At 53.5% G+C, this 27896-nt stretch overlaps 1 protein-coding gene across 1 annotated transcript in view; it reads right to left on the bottom strand.

Annotated features, from left to right (window-relative positions):
• The window catches only part of FGD5 (FYVE, RhoGEF and PH domain containing 5), a 119308-nt gene that overhangs the window by 89945 nt on the left and 1467 nt on the right, over window positions 1-27896 (bottom strand). Inside the window, exon 2 of the mRNA XM_068981912.1 lies at window positions 15603-18162. Within this exon, the coding sequence (XP_068838013.1) occupies window positions 15603-18162 (2560 nt within the window). The remainder of the gene's footprint in view (window positions 1-15602; window positions 18163-27896) is intronic.

The raw sequence follows: 27896 nt of genomic DNA on the forward strand, positions 1-27896 counted from the left end.
TGCGAGGGACTCTCTGGGAGGGGAGTGCGGGGTGAGCACAGCCCCCAGCGGGACACCACCTCCTTTCCCGCGCCATTACCAGAGCAGCTCCAGGGGTGCCCAGGACCCGCTGCAGCCTGTCCGGGTCAGTCCCAGGTGGGACCAGTCTTGCCCAGCTCAACACTCGACACAGAACACGTGGCTGGCGGCTTCGCAGCAGGCACCCCTGAGCCCTATCTGCCGGCTCCGTGACCTCGGACAACACTCTCCCAGCCCCCAGCTCCTTCTCTGCTCTTCCCTGGCATATTCCAAACCCCCAGTCTTACAGGGACCTTCTCCTCCTGCACTTCCGTGTTCCGGCACAATCAGAACCATAGTCATAATGACGTTCAGGGCTAGCCCGACAGCTCAGTGGGTAAAGAATCTGTGTAAAATGCAGGAGACACGAGAGATGAGGCTTTGACCCCAGGGTCGGGAAGATCCCCTGAAGTAGGAAACGGCAACCCACTCCAGTACTCTTGCCTGGAGAATCCCCATGGACAGAGGGGTCTGGTGGGCCACAGCCCATGGGGTTGCAAAGAGTCGGACACAACTGAGCGACTAAGCACGACCACCACCCACCTCCCACAATAAACGCGACCCTGCTTCGTGCCAGGCCCCGCACCAAGCCCTTGTCGTGGGTTACTCTTAACTGTCAGGTACCTGTCGCCCTCCTGTCCACATTTTTCAGTCGAGGAGACGGGGAAAGGTCCCAGGAAAATGGCTAACTGCAGGCCCCACCCAGAAAACAACTCTGCCGGACTACTTCCTGACCTCCTTCAGGTCTTTGCTTAAATACTGCTTTTGATTTAATCAGAGTCTCGCCTACTCCAGAGGTTGTCAGGAGAACCACTGGAGCGAGCAGACATCCGAAAGCTTTGCCGACTGTCAAGTGCAAGGAGCGTGTATGTGGCTGCCACATCGAGGTTTCACGGCTTTCTGAACTTCCTGGGTTTTCAAGTCCAGCTCTCTGGCCCACGAAAGGAATCCCCAGGACGGCCTTTCTGGCAGAGGCTCACCCCGCCCCTCTGCACACAGTGAGGGTGAAACTGGCTCCTGAGGTGCGGGGGCAACTCTTCCTTGGAGCAAGGACCACTTAGTGGGGCTGGGACCCACTCATGTGTCCTGGCTCTGGGTCCTCAGACCCTATTTGCCACCTCTGTCACGTGACGTCTGGGTGCCTCCATTTTCCCACCTGTAAAATGGGGCTGATAATCAATGAGATAATGTGTGTAAAGCAGTGGGGTTAATTTCGTTAATTTCATTTCCATTCTTGTAAACCAGATGTTGAGGGGGGTCATTTTAATCCAGGAGTTTATGATCCAACAGATATTCATCCTCAACCGCTACACCTTGTTCCCTTCAACAAAACTAAAGACCTGTTTTTGAAACGTGGGTAGAAATCACCAGTTCTCCACCTCCCCCGCACAGAGGTCTGTAAACCACGGATTAAATTACGCATGAATAAGAAGACTCTTGAGAGTCCCTTGGACTGCAAGGAGATCCAACCAGGCCATCCTAAAGGGTGTCAACCCTGAATACTCATTGGAAGGACTGATGCTGAAGCTCCAACTCTTTGGCCACCTGATGCGAAGAACTGACTCCTTGGAAAAGACCCTGATGCTGGGAAAGATTGAGGCCAAGAGGAGAAGGGGATGACAGAGGATGAGACAGCTGGAGAGCATCACCGACTCAATGGCTATGAGTCTGAGCAAGCTCCAGGAGACAGTGAAGGACAGGAGCCTGGCGTGCTGCAGCCCATGGGGTTGCAAAGAGCTGGACACAACTCAGGGACTGAACACCAGCATGAAATGTGAAAACTTTGAACTTATGAAGGAGAATGATAATAACAAGGCTTTGCCTTCTATGCTGGGGTTCCGAGTTAAGATTTCACATTGGAGTTAGGATTTCATGTGAAAAAGGATCCTGCTGCAACAGAAAGTTTGAGGACCTCTGAGACAAAGCATGTGAGGTAGCTCCCCAAAGAGCAAATAACCAAGCTTCCCGTCTGCTTCAGCACTGCTGGGGCCTCAACTCCAGGAGGGGGCCTCCTGCTCCCCGCCCCACCGCCCCCGGGGTAACACCCCCAACAGACTGTCTCTTGCGCGTTTCGCAGGCTTCTGATGCAGAAGGAGCCTTCTGGAACCCGGCTCAGAGCTGCTGCTGAGTCCTGTAGTCTCTTGCAGCCGCTCCCCGCTGGGGGCTGGGCACCGTCAGGAGCTGCTTCCTTGGGACTTGAACTGCCCAGCCAAAAATGAGCCCAAGAGTTCAGATTTCCTGGCCAGCGTGTAAGTCATGATCCCTTCCAGTACCCCTTCCAGTGGTGTTGACTCACTGCCTGTGACGGAGGCTCAGGACCCCACAGGACAGCCCTGCCTGACCCCTCTTGAAGCATGAGAGACCCTCATGCTACCAGCACAGCAGAACTTAAGGCCTCTGAGCAGAGTCTGGTTTTGTCTGGTTGGGTTCCCCCCACCCCCATATATAATGTGTGTCTTATTTTCTTAATTAAAATGATGCAAGCACCCTGAAATTTCAAGTTCTTGGATCGTACTCTGACCTGGAGAAACTTCTCTTGGGCCCCGTTCAGGGCTCCAGACCAGCCCCACGCACGTAGAGAACGGGTCTGTTTACATAGAGACCAGCCACATGATTCCCCCAACAATCTCAACCCTGAGACATGCGTCTTGCAGGGAAACAGCCAAAGACGGAGGCCTCTCCAAGACACAGAAACGCTGCAACTGTCAGCTGCAAGCTCACAAGTCCCCAAGCCGAGCGGCTGCCTTCATCTCTGGGAGGCTGGGCAGTCTTGGTACATTCTCAACGAGCTTGATGAAACACATCAATTCATCACTCAGAAATTATTATGAGGTTTTTGTCCTGTTGACCTGGAGTATCGTGAACACGGATGATAAATTCCTCAAGGGCCCGCACTGAGACCAGCCGGGCAATCTAAAGAAGCGCTAACCTTCACAATATCACCCCTCTGATGGGGACTGCAACAGTGCATGCTTTGCTCTCTATAAATAGCTTTTACATCATCTCCCAGCCATGTGGATCCGAGTAAGGGGACCGTCATTACAAGCTGTCCTTTCCAAATGCCTGTGCTAAGGACATTTCCGTCCTACAGATTCATTCAAAGGTGTGTGTCCCCACCTTTGACATCTGGGGGGTCGATTCCAGTTGGGAAGTTCTCAAAGGGGGTGAGTCAGAGAAAGGGAAGAATTTATCCCTAAGGATACTTTCCTTCCTGTTCCAGCCCCATCACTTACTGGCTTGTCAGTCATGTTACCACTCTGAACCTCAGCTTCCTCTTCTAATGAGGTTTTAGAACCAAAGGGACATTCGACAAATTCAAGACAGCGATGCCCACGAAGCGGGAGGCAGCCTCCCCGCACGGCTGGAGCAGCAGAGTTGCTGGAAGCGGCCTGGGTTAGAGTCCTGGCTCGGCTGCCGAGCAGCTGTGTGACCTGCAGCCCTTTGCTTAACTTCTTTGTACCTTAGTTTCCTCATCTGCCGGGCGCAGATTAAAAAAAAGAAAGTATCTGTGTGGCAGGGTTGTTGTTTTTATTTCTCCCCCAGATTAACTGAGTGAACACACGGAAAGGGTCTGAGACAGCATCTGGCGTCTCATGAACACGCAGCAAAGCCTCGTGAGCCCTGGGGCACGCGGCTCCCAGCAGCAAAGGCCGAGACTGACGGGGTTATTTGTGGATTCTCTCTGACACCCAAGGACCGCTCAGTGAGAAGGGACCCCCCCCCCCCCCACCCCGCACCACTGGAACCAGTGAGAAAACTGCGGCTCAGATCAGACGAGGGACAGAGCCGGACTCAAACTCATTCTCTCCCGGCCATGCGCCTGCGTCTCTGGCCCAGTCAGCCATGCTGCCTTCCACCATCAGACCCCCAAGACCCCCACGGAGGGGTAGCAGCCAGAGCTCTGGGTCACTCTGCTCTGAGTGACCGTGCAGCCGCTGAGGCTGGCGGACATCACTCCACACACCAGAGAGGCTGCGGAGCGAGCCCTGTCGTCAGGCCTTGATTCCCTGATGTTTAGAAACCTCGCTGGGAGGAAGGAGGCTTCTTCCTCACTACACTCGCTGTGCTTAGAACGCTAGCTGAGCATGGCCCTTCCTTGCTCTAAAACCCTCAGTAGCTCCCTACGGCACACAGATCGCATCAGTTCACACAGGGAACATGAGTCCAAACGCAGCACATTTCTTTTCAGGGATTTTCCCAGCCTCCCTCCTGGACTCACGTCCTCTCAGCTCCCTGGACCACCATCCTCTTCCATTAAGAGCACTCGGACGGGGACTCAGAACTGCAGGCTCCAAGCCAGTCCAGAGCAACTGCAGGTGGGAAAGGGACCCGAGACTCAGATGCTCAAAAATCACACAGCCAGGGGCAGAGCTGGGACCCAAGTTCAAACCTCTGTCTACCTCCAGGACCATTCTGAAGAGCACATATTCTTTGCTGCATTTTCAAATTATTTGCTGATGAACGCGTGTGTACATGTGCTCACTCACGTCCGACTCTGCAACCGCATGGACTGCAGTCCACCAGGATCCTCTGTCCATGGGATATCCCCAGGCAAGAACAGCGGAAGGGGCTGCCACTTCCTCCTCCAGGAGATCTTTCCGACTCAGGGATCAAACCTGTGTCCCTAGCACTGGCAGGCGGGTTCTCCACCGCTGAGCCACCTGGGAAGTCCGAACGTACAAGTAAACGTACAAATCTGAACGATTTCAGATAACACAAATAACTGGATCCTAACACTTCTTTCCAAGGCCGTCTCATTAAAGCAAAATCCAAATCTTTTACAAAGGCCCCTGCCCACCAGGGCCCGGTCACTCTCCTCACCACATTCTGTTCTCCAGGCCTCTCCACAAATCCCCAAGGGCCTCCGGGCTCAGAGCCTCTGTCCCTGCTGTTCCCTCTGCCTGGAACGCCCTTCCTCGTGATGATGTCTCATCACCATTCAGAGCTCACAGCATGTCACCTCCTCCGAGAAGCCCTCCCTGACTACCCTGTCTAAACCACCCCTTACAGCAGCCACTTTCTATCACACCTTTCTCTTTCCTTCTTTCTCACAAAAGAATAACCTCATCACAAAAGAAAGATCTCATTATCGACGATTCTCCTGCTGACTTTTTAGTTTGTCTTACACTCTGCCTCTCCCCAGCAGAATATCAGCTCTCGGCCGAGGGACACAGCTGACCTGACCGCTCGCTGCCACCACTGCAGCAACCAGGGCAGCGCCAGGCATGGAGGAGGCCCTTGATGTGAGCTCAGCGAGGAAACGCACGAACGGCAGAGATAAGCTTTGGTTGCTGGCTGTACCCTCTCTGCACGATACGCTCGTCTCCAGTCCACGGGCTGGAACACTGAGGGCCCCTGCCCGGACGCCAGCACCATCCACACCCAGGCTGGAACAAAGCCTCCGCTGGGGCTCAGCTGGTCAAGGACACAGCCGCTGACATCTCACCGAAACATCCATGCAATAAGGCTGTCTGCTATTAGTGAGAATTGTTCTCACACCTCCCACAGACTTTATGAAGGAAAAGCCACATAGTGATTAACACTTAATCAGGACGTTGTCTGTATTATAGTTGTGAGGGTGGTGGTGGGGGGAAAGATGGGGCTTTCATCTCACGCTAGTAAATGTTACAATCGGTGTGTTCCTGACACGATTTTCTTATTAGGGTCCTTCCTTGTAAATTTTATTGCATTTAATTAAAAATTATTGCTAAAAGAAACAGCTGCAGATGGTCTTATTTTAAGTCAGAAAATTAAAAACTGAATATTCTCATCAGTCAATTTCAACAAGCAGCACAGCCGCACGCATTAGGAATGTGATGGTTTTGAGATTACGATAATTTTTATGGCATTTCCAGGTCCTTTCAGTGAAACTTAATGAAAGCTCTGCATGAGTTCATTTGTCAAAAACATAATAATAATAGGAAGGCTCCCAGCTTGCAGGCAGATAGAGAGATACCAATGAATACCACCACAGGGATGTGCCAAAAACCTGGCCAGCCAACTCTCGACACCGATGGAATCGGTCAGCAGGAGGCTTGGTTGTAACCCTGCTGTCTACCCACTCAAGGATGTACAGCTGAGGCCGTAAATCACCTTTATTTTCACAATGATGTGTATTTTTGTCGCCGCAGCACTGTCTGCGGCTGTAAAAAAAAAAAAGTCAGGTTTTCACTCTCAGGGAACCACTTCACCGAAACACCTACTGCATTCTAAAGATGCGGGAAGGGGCCCTCACGCTAGCGTCTGTGCTCATTTCAGAGTTATAAACGCAGCCGCTGTCCTTGGTCTGGACAGTCTGGACCATGACCCACCCCCACACCCCAAATTTGTTACTTGGCTTGTATCCTTTAGCTTTTATTTTCAGGACTAAATGCTGATTATTTCTCATATTTTGTTGGACACCAACGCCAAACCTTCTGTTTCAGACCCAACAGACTGTAAAAGATGAGGAAAAATCGAGTGGAGAGCTCTTCCCGGGTGGTCCAGCAGTTAAGACACTGCTTTTCAAGGGGCAGGGGTTTGATCCCTGGTTGGGGAATTAAGATCCCACACGTTGCGCAGTGCGGCCAAGAAAATAAAGAAGGAGAAAACGTAAAAAAAAACAAAGACACAAAGATTGAGAAGAGAAAAGTGAAGGCAGGCACAGCTGGGGCCCTGGGGGAACCGACGCTGGAGGATAGGACGGCTGTGCACACTGCGGAGGCGGAACCCGACGCAGCCCCACTGGGTCTTCATTTCCTCTGGCGGGGGGGGTGCCCTTGGCTCACCTCCCTGCTTCCCGTGTCTTCAACCCCTCCGCTCTCCATCCTGCCTGGAAGGGGAATGAGGGACAGCCCCACCACAGCCCTGCCTGGCTGAAAACCCGCCGGGCGCTCCCCGCTGCCCCGCGGTGTCAAGCCGAAACACGAGGTGCTCCTCGGCTGGACCCCAGGCGGCCTTCCCGCGTCCGGCTCACCGGCGTGGATGCCGAGCTCCGCAGTCTGAACAAGTAAAGATCCTTCCTCACCTCAGCTGCCCCAGGCTGTGTCTCCATCGTGACTCCCTCGCTGCCCCTCTGGAGATACCCTGGGCACCCCTGGATGGCAAAGGCTCCTCGCCGCCCCCTCCTCAGAACCGCCTGGACGGACCTCGCACACGGCTTTTATCACAGTAGGCTCTAAGGACCTCTGTCGGCCTTTCTCCCCAGCCAGCCGGAAACACCCCCAGGGCAGCAAGCATCACCCCCCCCGACACACGCCAGTACTTAGAACAGCAGCCGACATTGAGTGGTTGGCGGTGACGGAATCAGCTGAATTGCTGGAACGTTCCACCACAAGACTGGAAATCCGGGAAAAACGGTGCGGGTTTGGTCCCTACACCTTTCAACCCAGGCTCCTCTACATCATCTCCGTGACTGGAGACGATGGGAATGGCATTCCAGAAAAACAAGATATCGAGGGAATCCTCTGAAACACAGTAGGTCACTTTCACTGCGGTTTAGCCTGCTAAACGCCACAGTCCCACCTGTCCGCCTGGGCTCACACCTTCCTCGGCCTCCGTATGGGGAAATCCTGTTGTTGCTCAGTCACCAAGTCCACCCGATTCTTGTCACCCCAGGGACTGCAGCACGCCCGGCCTCGCCATCCCTCACCGTCTCTCAGACTTTGTCCTTTCATGTCCATTGAAATTGGTGATGCCATCCAACCATCTCATCCTCTGTCGTCCCCTTCTCCTCCCACCTTCAATCTTTCCCAGCATCAGGGTCTTTTCCAGTTGACTCAACTCGTTGCATCAGGTGGCCAAAGTATTGGAGCTTCAGCATCCGTCCTTGAGTGAGTATTCAGGGCTGGTCTCCTTTAGGGTGGACTGGGAGGATCTCCTTGCTGTCCAAGGGGCTCTCAAGAGTCTTCTCCAGCACCTCAGTTAGAACTTTTCTTCAAGTGCCCATTCAGATGCCCCCTTGTGCGTGACGCCAGCCCACCCTCCTCTGGACGCCTACTCTTTGGGTCCGGAGCGTTTCCGATCTTGCACTCCAGGGACTTGAGTCTAGGTCCTTCCAACCGCCTGGACCCCACCTCCGCTGAGGTCAGTGACGATGGGGGGGTTCACCTCTCCACCTCCTTGCACACAGCACCCACGCAGCTCTTGGTACAGCAGTACTCACTTCTCGAACAGCTGTCATCAGGGAGCCAAGAGATTCAGGCACCTGAATGCCCCCAGTCCTGGAGCCCACAAACTCCTGGGCACGTAATCCGAGCTGCGTTCTGACCACAGACGGCTCTGAAGGAGGCCGAAATGCTGGGCTCTCTTTCTCTGGAAGCCACTGCTGCTCGAGGCTGAGTCCTCTGAGTGGTACAGATGGCTGCTCCAACCCAGAGCTTCCGGTCACTCATCCTGCGCCAAGGCCCACAGGAGGGCAAGGGTCAACCCATCCCCATGCCCGGCGGGAGGGAACGGCACCTGAACGCCTCATCAGCAAGTCCCAGGAGAGGCTGTCCGCCTTCTCCACAAGCTGCCAAGACGGCAGCAAACTCACCGGCAGGCAGAAACCCACGGAGGACGTCCCTCCACTTTCCCTCGCGCCCCGGCCTCTGGACCTCTGAGCGAGGCCAGCACGTGGGTGGCGGCCGTGCCGGCCTGACTCCCGCGAGGGAGCCACTTCGGAGCTCCTGGGTGGAGGCCACCAGTGAACGTGGCACTTTTCAACCACAGAGAACAGGATGGAAAGAGTACTGGGTGGAGAGTCAGAAAGACTTGGGTGTGAGTCTTGCTGTGGCGACTTACTGCCTGTGTGACCGAGGATGGCCGGAATCTCTTTCCTGGGCCTCAGCTTCCTCATCTGGAAAATGGGAACTGGAAAGCCCTAAGGTGCCTCACTGATCATGAGTTACAAGCGAAATAACTGCTACAGACAGAGTTACAGACAGTGAGATTTCAGAATCAAAACACCCCAGTCCTGGGGGGCCCAGGCTGGTGCGGGCAGCCTCGACCCCATCCCCCACGGAAGGCAGAGGCAACGTCGATGCCACACCCCACAGCTCACGAGTTCACACCTGCTCCTGGTGTACGCATGTGAGGTCCTGAACACCGGGTCTGACACACGCACAGCAAGTTGTAAGAGAGACACGGACACCCTCTCAGTGAAAGGCCCGGTTCTGCACCTGCATCCACGGCTGCGGAACCTTGATCGCGTCACTCCGTGACAGCTCGTGCTCACTGGCCCCCTCACTCCGTGCTGCATTAACTCATTTCGTCCTCATGACACGAACAGGCCCAGTACTCCTAGCGTCGCCTTTAACAGACAAGGAAACCGAGATACATGGGACTTCCCTAGCGGTCCAGTGGTTAAGAATCCACGCTTCCACTGCAGGGGGCGTGGTGGGTTCAATCCCTGGTCGGGGAACTAAAATCCTGCAGGCCACGCAATGCAATGGGAAACAGAAAGAAACCGAAGCAGAGACAGCAGAGAAAGGTAAGTCACAGTGAGAGGAGGAGCGCAGACTGAAAGGCAGGCACAGGAAGCGATGAGAAAAAGCCAGCGCGGCAATATGTTAATATCACATCTAAGAAGCGGGCCCACGGACATTCACTGGAAAACTCTTTCCGCTTTTCCCTAAGTTTGAATGTTTTCATAATGAAATGGGGAAAGGGGGCCTTGGGGATCTGTGTGGAGGGATAATACTGAGTGTTTAAAGTAGACGCTTCATCGTGCAATAAGCGAACTTACAATTATGAGGATTTAAACGAGACACTTAGGACAGACCAGTGTGTGTGGTGTTTTGCATCCAATGGCTATTTAATCAGCTTATACAAAGCACCTCAAACTGTGTCTCAGAAGATACTTAATAAATGATAGTTCTTTCCCCCCCTTGAAGCTCAAAATCAACATGCATTTACTAAGCTCCTAGTGCACAATCAACATATCAAGGTCTTGTGGGATATTCAGAAGGACTAGGTTCCCCCAACCAAGAGCCCTGACTGAGGACACAAAGCATTCTACTGGAAGAGGATGAGTGTTGGACTAGATGGCTGTTGAGAACACTTTTTCTGCATTCAGTTCAGTTAGTTCAGTCGCTCAGTTGTGTCCGACTCTTTGTGACCCCATGGACTGCAGCACGCCAGGCTTCCTTGTCCACTACCAACTCCTGGAGCTTACTCAAACTCATGTCCATTGAGTCAGTGATGCCATCCAACCATCTCATCCTCTGTCTTCCCCTTCTCCTCTCGCCTTCAATCTTTCCAAGAATCAGGGTCTTTTCAAATGAGTCAGTTCTTTGCATCAGGTGGCCAAAGCATTGGAGTTTCAGCCTCAGCATCAGTCCTTCCAATGAATATTCAGGACTGATTTCCTTTAGGATGGACTGGTTGGATCTCCTTGCAGTCCAAGGGACTCTCAAGAGTTTTCTCCAACACCACAGTTCCAAAGCATCAATTCTTCAGCGCTCAGCTTTCTTTATAGCCCAACTCTCACATCCTTACATGACCACAGGAAAAACCATAGCCTTGACTAGATGGACCTTTGTTGATAAAGTAATGTCTCTGCTTTTGAATATGCTGTCTAGGTTGGTCATAACTTTTCTTCCAAGGAGTAAGCGTCTTTTAATTTCATGGCTGCAATCACCATATGCAGTGATTTTGGAGCCCCCCAAAATAAAGTCTGACACTGTTTCCACTGTTTCCCCATCTATTTGCCATGAAGTGATGGGACCAGATGCCATGATCTTCGTTTTCTGAATGTTGAGCGTTAAGCCAACTTTTTCACTCTCCTCTTTCACTTTCATCAAGAGGCTTTTTAGTTCCTCTTCACTTTCTGCCATAAGGGTGGTGTCATCTGCATATCTGAGGCTATTGATATTTCTCCCAGCAGTCTTGATTCCAGCTTGTGCTTCCTCCAGCCCAGCGTTTCTCATGATGTACTCTGCATATAAGTTAAATAAGCAGGGTGACAATATACAGCCTTGACGTACTTCTTTTCCTATTTGGAACCAGTCTGGTGTTCCATGTTCAGTTCTAACTGTTGCTTCTTGACCTCAATATAGGTTTTTCAGGAGGCAGGTAAGCTGGTCTGGTATTTCTGTCTCCTGAAGAATTTTTCACAGTTTGTTGTGATCCACACAGTCAAAGGCTTTGGCATAGTCAGTAAAGCAGAAGTAGATGTTTTTCTGGAACTCTCTTGCTTTCTCAATAATCCAATGGATGCTGGCAATTTGATCTCTGGTTCCTCTGCATTTTCTAAATCCAGCTTGAACATCTGGAAGTTCACGGTTCACATACTGTGCATGAGAGTCAATTCACGAAAAAAGAATGCTTTGGGGATATACTTTAAATCAAAGCAGTGTATGTGTGTGGGTGCCAAGTCTCTCAGTCGTGTCCGACTCTTTGTGACCCCATGGACTGTAGCCCAACAGGCTCCTCTGTCCATGGGACTCTCCAGGCAGGAATACTGGAGTGGATTGCCGTGCCCCCCTCCAGGGGATCCTCCCAACCCAGGGACTGAACCCATGGTTCTTCCATATCCCGCACTGGCGGGTTGACTCTCTAGCACTGGCGCTACATGCGAAGCCCAAAGCCATGTACACCAGGGGAAAATGTACACAATGTGTAACACTGTAACTAACGTGTGTAACTGTAAAAGGTAACACTGTGTACACTTCTATTTCATAAGACAGAAAACAGCTACAGTAACTGGGAAAATGCTACTATTTGTGTGGACAAACCTGGAAGGAAGTACCTGCAGAGAAACTTTACGATCATCCATCAGACCCTGAGCTGCTGCTCTGATTTAGAGAACTCTGAATTCTATTACACACTCCACACATTTCTCGAAGGGACGCATTTTCATTAGGAAAAGGACTTGGATTTAAATAACACGAAATGGCACCACGAGAGAGTTGTTCCCTTTTCACCATTCCTGGATCCTTCTGATTACGCCAAGGAGACTGTCTCCGCGTTGGCCCCAGGACGCCTCTCAGACCTCTCGCTGCTCAGCAAAGGGACGGAGCCTCCGCTCAAGGCCTCGGCAAGGCACGAGGCTCAGGCCAGACTTCACCTGCCAGGGCTTAGTTCTTTGTCCTGTATCTTATTTTCACAACTGCGTTCTACTTAAGACAAGTAATACTGGTTCTCCATTTGCCGGCAGTGACATAGAATTTCCTTTTGAAATATCTTTTAAGTAAAAAAGATGGACTGATTTAAAGACAAGCAGTGAGCCACAGTGTGGGTGGCTGAGAAATAACAGATCTGCTCCAATCAGACCACGGGACAGAGGAGCAAACGGGGGGCCCACAGGGAGGCAGGGCCGGGTGGGCTCTGAACTCCCCCTCCTGGGGCTCACCGTCCAGCTCTGTTTCAGGAGCGTCGGTATTTATCTTGGCCTCAGCCTCTGATCCTCACTGCAGCAAGGTCTGGGGACACACAAGCAGCGGAAGGAGGAAGGGAACGGTCTCCCATCTTCTCATCCGGTCCTGGCCAACCCCAGCACCCCTGGGCACACGTCTCAGGTTAGCAGCACCCCGTGCGCTTGGTTCTCAAAGCCCCTATTCAGGCGAAGAAGCTGGGCCCCCCGCACCTCGTGGCAGCCCCCGCCGCCTCTCGATGCCGTGTGTCGGGCACCGCCCTTGCCCAGACGTGTTCCAGCCCAGAGCGGGATTTCTCTCGCCCTCTGCTTCCCTCTGTTTCATGCAGGAAAACGGAAGAAAGCTTTGCTCACTGATTGATGTCCAAGAGGATGTGGTTCCTGCACGGGAGATACATCCCAGCCAGCCTGGCCTGCGGGGAAATCCATTCCACAGCAGAGTGTGATGGTTCAAGACACTCAGCCAAGGCTCCCGGCTGGAGCCTCAGATGTGAGATACGACGGGGAGAGCGCCTAGCACGGGGCTGGCACACAGCAAGCAGTCAGGACACGGAGCGGATTCGCACCTTCTGCGGAATTTTATTCTGGTTTGGATGAAGGCAGCTTTTTTTTTTTTTTTTTGGACTAAGCAAAGATCAAGATGGGCTTTCCAAGGGGCTCAGTGGTAAAGAATTCCCCTGCCAATGCAGGCGAAGTGGGTTTGATCCCTGGTCTGCGAAGATCCCCTGGCGAAGGGAATGGAAACCCACTCCAGTCTTGCCTGGAAAATCCCATGGAGAGAGGAGCCTGGCAGGCCACAGTCCACGGGGTCACCAGAGAGTCAGACACGACTGAGCGACTAAACAGCAACAGAGCGAGGCCACAGGCCCTTTGCATGTGGCGAAGCGGCCTGCACACCACACAGTCCCACGGACACTACGTATAGACTACAAGGTGAGTGCGACCCTGGGGTTGGACAGTGTGCAGCCTGCACAACGAGACCTGGCCTCCCTTAGCATCCCTCCCCAAAATACCTGGACCAAGAGTCAGGGCATCGGAGTCCTGACACTGATTTCTCCACCAAGAGAGATTTGAGGCAACTCTCTTTCCCTCCTCGTGCCTCAGTTTCCTCCTCAGAATGCTGTCAGAAGTTCCCTTCCAGCTCTGCAATTCTATGATTCAACAGAAGCAGGTTTCCATTTCCGAAGGACAGTCGTAGAAAAGAGGAAATGAGCTCAGATGCCTGGCTGGAGGGGGAAGAGTCAGCAGGAGGGGGCAGGGCTAGCAGAGGGGCTGGCTTCCGCCTCCGTGGGGTGGGGACATAATGGGAAGACGGCTTTGGCTCAGACAGAAAGGAAAAACAGAAGTACCGGGCAACAGACGCGGCATCTCTGTGAGGTGGAGAGTTCCCTGGGGCCTGAGGAATTCAACTACAGACCGGGTTAGGAGAGAGACCTCTTAGACATGGAAGTTAGACCACGTGCCCTTTGAGGTCCGTCCCAATATGGAGACCTCATGGTTTCAGACCTTGGCTCCATTTCCATTAGCGCTGGCGGTACACCACCAGGGGCGTGTGCGTGCACACTAAGTCCCTTCAGTTGTGTCCGACTCTCTGCGACCCTGTGGGCTGCAGCCCTCCAGGCTCCTCTATCCATGGGATTCTCCAGGCGAGACTACTGGAGTGGGTTCCCAGGCTCTTCTCCAGGGGATCTTCCCCACCCAGGGATCAAACCCAAATCTCTTACATCTCCCGCCCGCATCGGCAGGCGGGTTCTTTACCACCTGGGAGGCTTCCCCCACACCCACTGGGCTTGGGGTCTTGTCAAACCCCACTGATAACTACTAATGCAGTGACCTTGTCTGCTTTTCTGCTCCCGCCCTCCTGCAGTGCGCACATGCCCCCATTCTCCAGATTAACCTGGATCCCTCTAGCGGCACTGAGGCCCACCTCTGCTCCAAACCAGTTCACAGAAAGAACCAGTTCACAGCCTCACCCAGACTCGGGGCAGGGAGAGAGGAAGACACGGTAGGAAACCGTATGAAAAATTCAGGAGAAAAGCCACACAAACTCTCCTGGGGTCTACACTCCACAGAGAGCTAACACTAATCGCAAGCCGTTCTTATCTACTCATTGCTGCAGGCCCCCTTGGGAGTTCGCAGCTGTGTGGGACTCGACTGAGGTCCTGTACATTCGGGGAAAGAACCAGGCTTTCCTCGAAAATCAGCACCATTCTTCTGACTTTTCATTAATTCAGATCAGGTGCCCCTGAGTGGGTAAGTGGTGGAGACTGAATTGCAGCGCCTTTACGGTGCATCCGCGGTGCATAAGAAACAGCAAGACTTGGCAATCACCCACCTGGGATGATCAATCAGGCCGTTCCGTCAGCCTCGGGAAGGTGAGGTCAGAAAACCCCCACTGGTGTCAATAACTGCAGTGCTTCCCTCTCATTCCCAAGGTGACCGAGTCCAAAAACAAACCAAAAAAAATCAGCTTGGACGTACCTCTTAAAGACCTCTATTGAGAAATTTAGCTTAGGGCACCCTTAGCTCTTCAAACAATTTAAATAAATTGTCTTTTCTAGTTCCCCTGAATAGAGTGTATATTGACACAATAAAAAGGGATTAATCTCAATTTAGGGTATTTTCCTGATGGGGAAAGATATTTAGTTTGGCAAGATTCCAGGCCCTTCTCTTTTGGTGACTTTCCCAGAGGGGAGTAGTAAAGCCATCTGCCTAGGAGATCAGAAACGTATCCCCAATAATAACAATACACCTGCACTATACTTGGCATCTGAGACAACATTTTCAAATAAACTAGGAACTCCGATCTTTCCAAACACTCTGCCTAGAGGTAGCATGGATTCTTTCCACAGGTGAAGTAACCGGGACTCGGACAGGAAAGCCACTTAGCCCAAGTCACAAAGCTAGAGAGAGACAGAGCCCGAGGCGAAAAAGCCAGTCTGTTCTTACCACTATGCCTATCGCCGACTTCCAGGATCTAACTCCTGATCATCTGAGGTGCTGATGTAATAAGAACAGAAATGAACTGCAAAATGAAAGTCACACACTAGACTCATCCCCAAACCATCCCTGACCAGGTCTGTGGAAAAACCGTCTTTCACCAAACTGGCCCCTGGCACCAAAAAGCTCAGGGACCGCCACCCTCGCCTAAGCTTGCCTCTCAGATGGTTACCACCGCCAGCCGGCAAAGGGAAGGTGACTGTCACGGTACCTTTCTGCCTCCGGGTCCGCGCTCTGCGGCTTGCTCTCGAAAGCGTTGAAGCTGCTCATGTCCACGTAGCCATCGTTCTCGTTGGCCGTGGACAGGGCCCGGCTCTGGTCTTCAAACAGCTTGGTAAACGTCCCGGCCCGCGCGGGCCTCCGGGGCGGGATCTGGATGTTCTCGTAGTCCGAGTTCATGGCCGGGATGTTCTCGTAGTCCGAGGTGTCGGCGTTGGGGAACGAGATGGAGCGTGGCTTGGTGAGGGGCAGCGGCAGGAAGGGGGGACGGGAGCGGTCCTCGAAGGACTCCACCCGGGACACCGTCCTGCTGAAGGGGACCCCCTTCCTCTTGCCCTCCCGGCAGAAGATGAGCGAGGAGGGCGAGTCGCAAGCCCGGAGCTTGCCCGTCCGCGCCCGGAGCTGCGGCGAGTTGCTGAGGCTCCTGCGGTCCATCTCCAGGAGCCGGGCCGGCCCGTGGTAGCTGGACTCCGAGGACGACCTGGACGAGGACACATTGACGTCCACGTGCACCTTGCTCTCCGTCTTCTTCTTGAACGTCAGTGCCAGGAACCGCTTGAAGGACGACTTCTTCTTCTTGGAGTGCTTGTCCGGGGGCTCGCTCTCCACCAGGAGCGAGGGGGAGCTCTTGGTGATGGGCTTCTTGGTGATGCAGGCCAGGTCGAACGGGGGCGGGATGTCTACCATGGACGACGGGGTGGAGGTGCCGCTGGACGGCAGGTGGCTCCTCTGGGAGAAGCTGCCGGAGGAGCCGATGACGCAGGGCAGGGACAGGTTGTCTTCCTTCCTCTTGATGCCGTGGCCGTCAAGGCTGCACGCCTCGGGCTCCCGGTACAGGGACACGGGGATCTCCCGGCCCTCCACGGAGAATGATCGCGGGTACAGCGTGAAGGCTCTGGGCTTTGCCGGCAGGGCCCTGCCGACGTCCAGCGGCTTCCCCTCCGGCGACAGGACTGTCTTCCTCGCCTCCGTGGTGGCCGCCCCAATGCCAGCGGCCGCTGAGCCAGCTTCTGGCCCCATTTCTTCCGGGACCGTTTCTGGGACGTAGCCAGCCAGCTTCCCGGAGTGGGGCCTGGCCCTCGCCATGACGTAATTCCTGTCGATGGGGACCAGGCTGCCCTCCGCATCGGGGCTCAGCTCCTGCGGGGCAGCCTGCGCTCTGGGCGTCTCCGCCTCCCCGGGATCCGCCCCGCAGGGCGGGCCGACTCCCATCTCATAGGGGTTGGCATCCTCGTCCTCGGGCAGGACCAGGACGTCAGGCACAGGGGGGCCCTCCTCCCCAGCGCCACCCTGCGTGGCGCCCCGCTGCTCACGCCCCGGCCCGGCCTCGGGGTCCCGCTCCGTGTGTTCTCCTGGCCCCGGCTCCTGTGCGGACTCGGAACAAGGAGGGTAGCTCTCACTACAGAAGGAGGTGCTCTCAGAGGGGAAGAACTCGTAGGGGCTGGCCGAGAGCGGAGGCACGAGGTCGTCCACGCTGTCGCTCTCGAACGGGATGATGTGGCAGCTCTCCTCGGCTGCTTCATCCTGCACGGGGTCCTCGCCCTCCCCGGGGTCCTGCCCCGCCTCCGCTTCCGCCGGGTCAGCCGGCTCATCCTGCCCACCGTGCTCGCTGCCATCACCCACGGCATCTTCACACACTTCCCGGGAGACGTCAGGGTCATCTCTGGTCACTTCGGCCGCGGGGACACCCGTGGCCGACCCCTCGTCCTCTGGGGGCTCCTCGCCGGCATCGTCCCCCTCGCCCCTCTCGTCCACACTGCGGCCCGGTTCTGCGTCCTCCTCCTCTGCCTCCTGGGGGGTCCCGGGGGTCCCGGGCTCCTCCTCGCCACCAACCGCGGTATCCTCTACGACCTCGAGGTGGGCTGGGATGCTATCGCTCGGAGACTCCGACCCTCTGTCCCCAGGCCCCCCGTCCTCCAGGCTGCAGGCGCTGTGTTCTTCCGCCAGCTTCTCTTCCTCCTCCTCACTCGCCAGCGTCTGGTCCTCGGTCCCCGCGGCCCCGGCACAGTCCGCCCCCTCCGCGTCCTCGGGGGCGAGGGCGACGTCTTGGTCAGCCTGTCCGCTCAGCACCGCCCAGGCCTCTGCAGCCGCGGGCCCCGCTGGCTCGCACCCCTCGCCCCCATCCTGGCCCTCCTCCTCCTCCTCACTGGCCTCCGGAGGCCCCGTGACTGCATTCTCCACGCAGCCCACATCCCTGGCTTGGACCTCCCCCGGCGGGGCCCTGGGGGCCACGATGTAATCCTCGTCGGCCTCGGACTCGGAGCATTCCGGGGTGGACCGGTGCTCTTCGTAGAGGCCCCTGTCTACGCAGGGCAGCTTCCCGTTGCTGCATTTGTTCAAGCTGTTGATCACGTAGACGCTGGCCCTCCACTCGCTGGGGTTGGCCAGCCGGGGCTTCGGGGCGATGGGGGGTTTCGGCCCCCTGGACATGGAGGAGTTGGGGCTGGGAAGGCTTTCAGGCCGGAGTGACGACGGGCAGAATTTGGGTGGTGTCTGTGGCGTGAGGGAACTGGCAGCCTTCGGCTTGGGGGCGACTGGTGGTTTGGGTGAATCTACAGGATGAAAACACAGACAAGAAGGGGAGAGAAAGCACAGTTACCTTTACTTCCATTCGAGTCTCCTACCTACCGTTTTCAAGAGAACACTGGAGCTGGCTTCCCAGCCCACGTGAGCCCAGCCTACCACGTTCTGCCAGGTTGATGCCCTCCACCAATATCTTTAAAATCCCGTGTGCTCATGCACTCGGTCGCGTCTGCCTCTTACGGGACCCCACGGACCGTAGCCCACCGGACTCCTCTCTCCATGGGGTTTCCCAGGCAAGAACACTGGAGGGGGTTGCCATTTCCTTTCCCACTCAAGATTCATTCTGTGAACAAGGTGAAGAGATCTTTCTTCTAAACACAGTCTGGCTGACAGAACCCAAACGAATGACAGCCTGTGCTCACAAAGAAAGCGTCCTGATCTCTGCACTCATTTGCCCAACAAGTATGTTTAAATGCACGTGCCCAGGAGCCAAGGAAAGTCTCAACAGTCAGCATCCAGGCTGCCCTCAAGGAGCCCACAGCCCTTCTCCCATGAGCGCAGTCTAGTCTCTCCACACACCGCACCGTAGACGGCAGAGGCTTCCAGGGCCAAGAAGAGTAGAACACCTCTGCCGAATTCTCACAAGTCGAATTAGGGAGACCAGCCTGACACAGCAGGGACTTCTGTGGTGGTCCAGTGGTTAAGAATCCACCTTTCAAAGCAGGGGACTCAGGTTCCAATCCCTGGTCAGGCAACTAAGATCCCACGTGCCTGCAACTAAGCCTGCACCCCAACTACCACGCCTGCCTGCGCACGCTCTAGTCTGTAAGAGAAACCCATGGGCTGCAGCTAGAAAAGGTCTGCATGCTGCAATGAAGACCCAGAGCAGCCAAAAAAAAAAAAGGCAACAGAACAGCCACAGGAGCTGCGGGCTCTTGGAATATGATGACTGAGCACCTCCCTCCCTCAAGAATGGCACACCCCCAGGCTGGGGATGGCGACGCCTCTGAACTCTGCATGCCTCAGGGCTGGTGTCCAGCGAACTGCCCTGCGCCCAAACCTCACGGGGAAATCACAGGGTATTTTCCAGCATGGGTCTCATCCCATGTGGATGCTGAGGGTCTATCGGCCACGACCAAACGGAAGATGGACAACACGCACGTGTCACGGGGTTAGGGAAGCAAGTGTGCCGCGGCTAGTGACGACCGCTCGGAGGGGGTGAAACTACAGCTTGCTTTGGCAGGATGGGAGGGACCCGGACAAGCAGGAGGGTCAAGGGTGGAATCGCCCACTTCCAAGTTCAGCATCTCTCCTGCTACAGCCAGCCCATGCCTTCACACCTGCGGCTGGGCTTCCGAGCCCCTCTCCACACTGCAGACAGGTGAGGAATGGGGATTCCCAGGGATGCCACTCCGTCCTGCCATCTTTGCTTCAGCACCACCTGGCTGTCCACTGCCCAGGTTTAGGATGTGCACGTCCCTGCTGCGGTCCAGTCTCAATTCCCAGTTCCATCCCCACTAAGCCTTGGGCGTGATACTCTGATACAGAGCTGGCCTGGCATGTCAGTTCAGCCTGGGACAGAGGGAAGACGGAACAGCTGGCCTGGAGGGGTGCCAGCAAACACCACCCCCTCCCACGGCGTTCAACTCCCAGCTCCATCTCTGACCTCAGTCATTTCTAATCCAGGGCAGACTGACAAATGTAATATGAGCCCCATTTATCATTACACACGTAATTATTATTAATTCTCTTATAGCCACATTAAAGAGTAAAAAAGAAACAGGTGACACTAACTTTAACAATACATTTTTCAATTCAATTTATTCCAGATATCACTTTGGATATTATCACGTAATCAACGAATCATGTGTGGATCAACATGTACTTGATACTCAAAGTTCATTCGGGAAATATCCGACATTCTCTACGATGCTAAGTCCTCGAAATTGAAGGTATATTTCACACTTGCAGCACGTCAAAACTCAGGCCAGCCCCACCCCCGGGTGCTCAGGAGCACAGGGTGGGGTGGCCACGGTGGCAGGCAGCACAGCTCTAACTGATTTCAGCCCATCTCCACGGGGACTGTCCCACTGGCCCCCCATCTCAGTGTGTGTGTGTGTGTGTGTGTGTGTGTGCACGCTAAACTGATTCAGTTGTGTCCAACTCTTTGTGACCCCATGGACTGTATGTAGCCCACCAGGCTCCTCTGTCCATAGGACTCTCCAGGCAAGAATGCTGGAGTGGGTTGCCATTCCAGTCTCCAGGGGATCTTCCCGACCCAGGGATCGAGCCCGGGTCTCCTGCACTGCACACAGATTCTTGACCTTCTGAGCCACCAGGGAAGCCCCCGTTTCAGTATATCTGAGGCCGAAGTCAGCGTCGTCTCCCAAGCTGGCACGACTATGAAAAATTCAGCTGAGGGGCCCCAAAGGAAATAATAAAAAAAAAGGCCCTGGATACCAATAATACAGGGTTGTAAAGCCCACGCACTCTGTTCCTGGAAGGGCCTGACTCCAAAGCCTCTTTACTTGCATCTGCACGTAAATCTGATGCACTGACCGGCCTGGTTTCCCAGGGCACAGCTAATTGGGAGGGGGCAGTGAGAACAGGGACACTGTCAGTTGTAAGATGTGGCAGCTGACAGCAAGAACGGGAAGAAGAGGCCCAGCGGCCAGGACTTTAAAGGCTCAGGGCTTCTCTGGTGGTCCACGCTAGGACTGCACGCTCCCAACGCAGGGGCCAGGGGTTCCAGCCCTCCTCAGGGAACCAGACCCCACATGCCGCAATCAAGACCTGGCGCAGCTGAAGAAATGACCATTTCTTAAAAAAAGGTTTTAAAGACAAAAGCTCTCACTTCCTTAAGGCCCTAACCCATACCTACATTCACCCATACCAACAACCCAGTAAAGCCACAGGCATCCAGATAAACCACCCCGAGTCTTGAAGATGAAAGAAGTGACTTTCCAACTCCTTGTTTCTATACACAATCAAATACAACCTAATTTAGAAAAACTTTCTGTTCAATTTAGTTTTTTTTTTTTTTTAAGCCCGAAATATCTGGAGCTTAAAACAGCTAAGCTTCAGCTCCCTGTCAATGTGGCATAACAGGGTAACAATTATAAGCCTTTGGAGCCTGGTGATCTGGGTTCAAATCCTACCTTTGCCATTTATAAGCTATGAGACTGAGTCTCAGATTCCTCTTCTGTAAAACGGGTACAAGAGGCTGTTATACAGATCCAAAGATATATAATGCATTAGCAGGACTTTGCTTAGTAGTTTTCCATAAACAGAAGCTTCACTGGTGGCTCAGACAGTAAAGAATCTTCCCACAATGCAGGATCAATGCAGGTTCAATCCCTGGGTCGGAAAGATTCCCTGGAGAAGGGAATGGCAACCCACTCCAGTACTGTGCCTGGAAAATTCCATGGACAGAGAGCCTGGCGGGCTATAGTCCATGAAGTCGCAAAGAGTTGGACACGACCGAGCAACCCTTTTTCACACTATTGTTGTTCTAATAAAGTCAGGCTTCCCCTCCTTGACGTCTTCTCCTGCTGTTAAGTCTGGATCTACAATGAAACATGACGTAATACGAGCTTCACTTCTCAACATTAGGTGTCAGACACTGGCACGCAATTATTCTCCAGGGGGTGGGGACTCTCATTTCTCAGGTGGTATTTCACACAGGCACCACCAGACCTGTCAGAGGGACAGATCGGTCATGAAAAATGCATCACTCCCACCCCACCCCATCCTTCCTGCAATCAAGCTATTGATCTGCAGGCGCCGTCTCCTCGGATAAAGGTCACAGTGGGCGTCTTAGGCGTGATCCAGCAAGAAAATGCCTTCCCCAAGGGAGCCCCGAGGAGCGACATTACCCAATGTCCACGACCTGCTCCCTGCTCTAAGAGCTCAGGGTGTTCCACCCCCTTCCCCTCTGAGATCCAAGGATGGCAGAGTCAGAAAGACCCTGCCCAACCCCTCATTGAGAGAGGAGACTGAGGCGCAGGCAGGGCGGGGGACTCAGCGAGTCCAGAGCAGGGCCTCTGCAGAACGGAGTCTCTTGCTTCCTGGTCCAGTCCCTTCACCCTTTTGCCAGCAAGCATTTCTTCTATGGGATCCCCGGTGGCTCAGCGGTAAAGAATCCGCCTGCCAATGCAGGAGACGCGGGTTCAATTCCCGGGTCTGGAAGACCCCCTGGAGGAGAAGATTGCAACTCACTCCAGTATTCTTTGGCTGGAAACTTCCATGAACAGAGGAGCCTGGGTGGGCTTCACAAGTCCATGGGGTCGTGAAGAGTCAGGCACAACTGAGCAACTCTTCCACAGGGCAGACTCGGGGCTCCCGGCTTCTAGTGAAGCAGAGAAAGGCAAAATGCAGAGAGACTGAGGCCAGAGGGACCAGGGACAGCGAACCAAGTGAGAAATTCCCATAAGGCTGAGTCAGAAGGACTGAGGACCACAGAGTGAATGACTGGCTTTCCTCCGCTCCCATCCAGCTCCACGACATCAGTTATTGATGGAGCACCTAGCATCTCCTAGGCCCTCCTCCAGACCCTCTGGATACATCAATAAACCAAACAAAGACCACATTCCTCCTGGCCTTTACACTGTAGCGGTGGGAGATAAGTGATAAAAAGCCTAAGTTTGTTAGCCATCATATGTGAGATGATCATGAAGTCCACAGAAAAAGATCAGGAGTTAGGAGGAATTTGGAGGAAAGATGAGGAGCTTGCAACTTTAAACAGAGAGACCAGGATGGGTCTCAATGAGAGGACATCAGAGTGAAGACCTGAAAAAGGCGAGGGGATTCAGGGCTCACCTGGCGTGTCCAAGGACGTCTGAGCGGTGGGAACAGAGTGAGGCAGCGAAGCAGGGACAGGAGATGAGGGCAGAGGGGTCCTGGCCAGAGTGTCGATGACAAGCTGGCCCTGAGCAGGAGGCCAAGCCCACTCCAGCTAGTGTGCTGAAGGCGGCAGCAGTGCTGAGCGTGAAATCGGGGAGGCCAGGGAGGGGCCACCGGCGAGAATGATGCAGGCCAGAGAGGATGGAGGCTTGGATCAGGCTGCGGCCAAGGAAGCGGTTAAAAAGAAAGAAAGAGAAAGATCAGATTCTGAAGATGAAGATAGAGCTGGTGGGATTTACAGACAGTTTGGATGTGGGGTGTGAGAGAAAGAATAATCACGGGCAACGCGAAGGTTTTGAGTCACAGCAACCAGCAGGGCGAAGCTGCCACCAGCTGAACCGGGGAAGGCTGCAGGTGTCGCGGGAGGAAACCAGAGCTTTCATCTGCACCTGTTGCCTCCGACTTCCCCATCACAGCCCTGGAAGGAGCGGTCAGTGGGCTCTTGGATGGACCAGCCTGGGTTCCTGGCTGGAGGCAGCCATCACAGAGATGGGATCAGGGCACGAGCCGGGTGAAATCACCAAGAGACTGAGTGGGGGGCAGAGATGAGAGTGGAGCCCGGGACGGAGCCCCACCGGCCCCAAGGCTCTGAGAAGGAGCCGGTGAAGGAGCTGGGACGCAGGAGGCGAGAAGAGGATGGGGGACAGCCCCCAGCTCTCCTTCCTCCCAAGGAGGAATCACACAGAGCTCCTGCACACAGGGCCAGGTTACCTGGGTCTCAGACCAGTGCTGCCCAGAGGAGGCGCAGGGGGCAGATACACCAGGGTGCCTGCTGAAGGACAGGGACAACTTTCATCATTAAAAAAAAAAAAATGAAGTTGGATATGACCCAGCAATCCTACGCCTGTGCACGTATCTGGAGAAAACCTACATGCACCCCAGAGTTCACTGCAGCACTAGCTACACCCACTAAGGCACGGAAGCAAGCCCAGAGCAGTGGATAATGAAGATATAGACAGTGGAATATTACTTGGCCAGAAAAAGGAATGAACTCATGCCATCTGCAACAACACGGATGGACCTGGAGATCAGCAAGCCATGTGAAGTCAATCGGACAGGGAGAGACAAACGCTGTATGACACCCAAATCTAAGCTTCCCTTGTGGCTCAGCTGGTGAAGAATCCACCTGCAATGCGGGGCACCCGGGTTCCATGGAGAAGGGAAAGGCTACCCACTCCAGTATTCGGGCCTGGAGAATTCCAAGGACTGTGTAGTCCATGGGGTTGCAGAGTCAGACACAACTGAGCGACTTTCACTTTCACACTTTCATCTAAATCTAAAAAAGTAATATGAATGAGCTTATTTACAAGACAGAAACCGATTCACAGATTTAGGGAAGACATTTATGATTGTGGTGGGGGAGAGGAATAAATTAAGAATTTGGAACTAACAGGTTCATTCTACTATATGTAAGAAAGAGAATCAACAAGGGCCTACTGTACGGCATAGGGAGCTCTACTCCAGATTCTATAATAACCTAAACGGGAAGACAGTCTAAAAAAGAATATATATAATACATATATATAAATATTTGAGCATGTTCAGTCACTTCGATCGTGTCTCTTTGCGACCCCATGAAGCCTGCCAAGCTCCTCTGTCCATGGGATTCTCCAGGCAAGAAGAGCGGAGTGGGTTGCCTTGCCATGCCCTCCTCCAGGGGATTTTGCCAACTCAGGGATCAAACCATGTCTCCTACATCTCAGGCAGATTCTTTATATAAAGAATCTGGGGAAGTTCCTATATATATTCCATATATATGGTCAAAAATGTTATGAAAAAACGTGGACAAATTTTTTTGCCAACCCAATATATATATATAACAGAATCATTTTGCTGTACAGCTGAAACTAACACAACACTGTACATCAACTATGCTCCAATATAAAATAAAAATTTAAAAAAAGGAGGTTAGGTGTTCCAGGCAGAGGCACAGAGCGTGCAAAGGCCCAGAGGCAGTCAGATGCAAGGCCTTTGGAAATATGGCCAAGAGTCCAGTCTGGCTGAGCTTTAGAACATGGCGGGGGTGGATTAATAACAGGATAAATCAGAGCAGGGGCTTCCTCCTCTGGGTTCAGTGTAACTTTCTGACTCTCTAGAACCCAGCAGCCAAGGACGGATGTGAGAGGTGGACCATAAACAAGACTGAGGGCCAAAGAATGGATGCTTTCAAATTGTGGTGCTGGAGAAGACTCTTGAGAGTCCCGTGAACTGCAAGGAGATTCAACCAGTCCTTCCTAAAGGAAATCAGTCCTGAATATTCATTGGAAGGACAGATGCTGAAGCTGAAGCTCCAACACTTTGGCCATCTGATGTGACAAGCCGACTCATCAGCAAAGACCCTGAAGCTGGGAAAGATTGAGGGCACGAGGAGAAGGGGGTGACGGAGTATAACTTGGTTGGATGGCATCACCGACTCAACCGACATGAGTCTGGGCAAATTTTAGGGGGTGGTGAAGGACAGGGAGGCCTGGTGTGTTGCAGCCCATGGGGTCGCAGGGTCGGACACGACTGAGCAACTGAACAACCAGAGCAAGAACCAAGCATGGATGGACCTTCTCTCTCCCCGAAACACACAGCCTGGGGGGCACACCCTCGCCACCCTGAGGTCCCAGTGCCCACGACCTCCTGGCAATGCGCTACCCCTGAGGATGACCTGAATGCAGAATAGCTTGTGAATCAAGATGCCAAGAGTTGACTGAGGGCGGGGGTGGCAGGTGGGGAGACACAGCAACAGGAAGAAGAGATTTTTCACAGCCTCTGGAGACAGAAATCATCCGCAGCCAGCCAGCCTCCCTGGTACCAGTTTATATTTTCTGTTTTAATTAAATATCTGCCACTCACAAATTCATGCTGCTGGTAGCCGTTCCCTTCTCCAGGGGATCTTCCCAACCCAGGGATCAAACCCAGGTCTCCCGCATTGCTGGCAGATTCTTTACCAGCTGAGCCACCAGGGAAGCCCAAGAATACTGGAGTGGGTAGCCTATCCCTTCTCCAGGGGATCTTCCTGACCCAGGAATCGAACCGGGGTCTCCTGCACTGCAGGCGGATTCTTTACCAGCTGAGCCCCCAGGGAAGCCTCCCTTGTCAGCTATGCAGAGGTTAAATGAGGGGGGTACTCGGAGGAGCTCTGGACTGCGAGTTGGAGCTCTGATCTCCATGGCTGCCTCTGCCAGGAGTTGAAGGGACACCTTGGGCAAGAGCCCTCCTGTCCTTGAGCCTCAGTTTCCACATCTGCAGGGTGAGGGGACTGCACCGAGCAATCAGTAAGTGCCGTCTGCTCTGGCTGACAACAGTCTTTTAAACTGCGGCTTTTCTGATGGTGTTCCCTGACATCCCCACCTTGGGCCCCTGCATCTGTTGCAACTGCAGTTCACCGTTCTCCCTTTGGAACTCTCATAACCGTGTGTTCCAAGAGTAATTACCTTCCAATTTCACCTTCCAATTGCATCTTAATTTACATTTCATTCCTGGATGCCTGCTGGAATGTCCAAGTCAAGCCTAATGATTTCTAATGAGGCTGCGGTCAGGTGAGTCCAGCGACCCACGACAGGTGTGGGACCCACGACTCACGTGGGAAAGGCACGGCTCGGACAGACCTGACCCCAACCCCAGCTCCGCCACACATCCGCTGTGTGATCTCAGGCACGTCACTGTGCCTCTCTGAGCCTCAGTTTCTTTCTAGGTAAAATGGAAGAAATATCCCACTTTTTTCATAATGCTGTTGAGAAGTTCAAGGCAAAAAACCCCACATAAGGTACCTAACAGTCAACTGGCAAACATTTCCTGTGAACCTACTATGTGCTACGTACCGGATACATAAAGCAGGCTCTCAAGCTGGACACTCTGTTTCAACTCTGTCTCAACTCCTTGTTAGGTCAGCAACCATAAAATCCCTGCAGCTCAATTTTCCCATCTATAAAATCACAATGGCAACAGTGCTCATGATGGGGTCACTGAAAACCGAACTGACACAAGCGTAAAACACTCAAGAGCAGAGTCTGGGTCAATATTAACTAGTAATTTGTTGGTCACATATAATGTGATGGGGGCTTTCCAGGTGGCTCAGTGGTAAAGAATCCCCCTGCAATGCAGGAGAGTTGGGTTCCATCTCTGGGTCAGGAAGATCCCTTGGAGGAGGAAATGGCAACCCACCCGGGTATTCTTGCTTGGGAAATCCCATGGACAGAGGAACCTGGCGGGCTACAGTCCATGGGGTCATGAGGAGTCAGTCGGATACGACTCGGCAACTAAATAACAGCAACATAAGGTGACAGGCACTGTGCTAGGCACCTAACAAGCTTTGTTTAATTATGAGGCCTCAACAACAAAGATCTTATTATCCCCATTTTCAAGATGAAGAAATAGACACTGAGAGGTTAAGTAGCCTGCTTAAGGTCAAATGACTAAGCCTAGGGTGGTTATGGGGTTCAGTCCCCCGGAGTCTGTGAACCATTCTGCTGCATGATCAAGAAATTCAGAGCCAAACACATACATATCACAGTACATAAGGTCGATGACTGCTATCACACAGAATAACCAGATTTACGCTAGATGCAAATTACAGGATGCTGGAACCCAAGGGCGGTAAGTGCTGAGATTTCCTGGGACCAAACCTGCCGCTAAGCGTTTTCTAGCTCACTCCAAACCCCGGAGTCTCGGAGAATGGAGGGCTTGCCCAAGTCTCGTGCAGGGAAACGTGGGAAAACCGCACGGGGCTCTCACCATTGTTTTCCAGCGAGTTTTATTAGGCGTGTAGGAAAGACTTAGCCTGGCTCTGTCCCGCTAGATCCAGCAGCAGGCCACCTCCTTCCTAGAAGGAGGGGGCTGGCTGGGCACTGGGATCCGCCTCCGGTCTTCCTAC

Source organism: Capricornis sumatraensis, chromosome 10 (assembly GCF_032405125.1).
Source record: "Capricornis sumatraensis isolate serow.1 chromosome 10, serow.2, whole genome shotgun sequence".
NCBI lineage: Eukaryota > Metazoa > Chordata > Mammalia > Artiodactyla > Bovidae > Capricornis > Capricornis sumatraensis.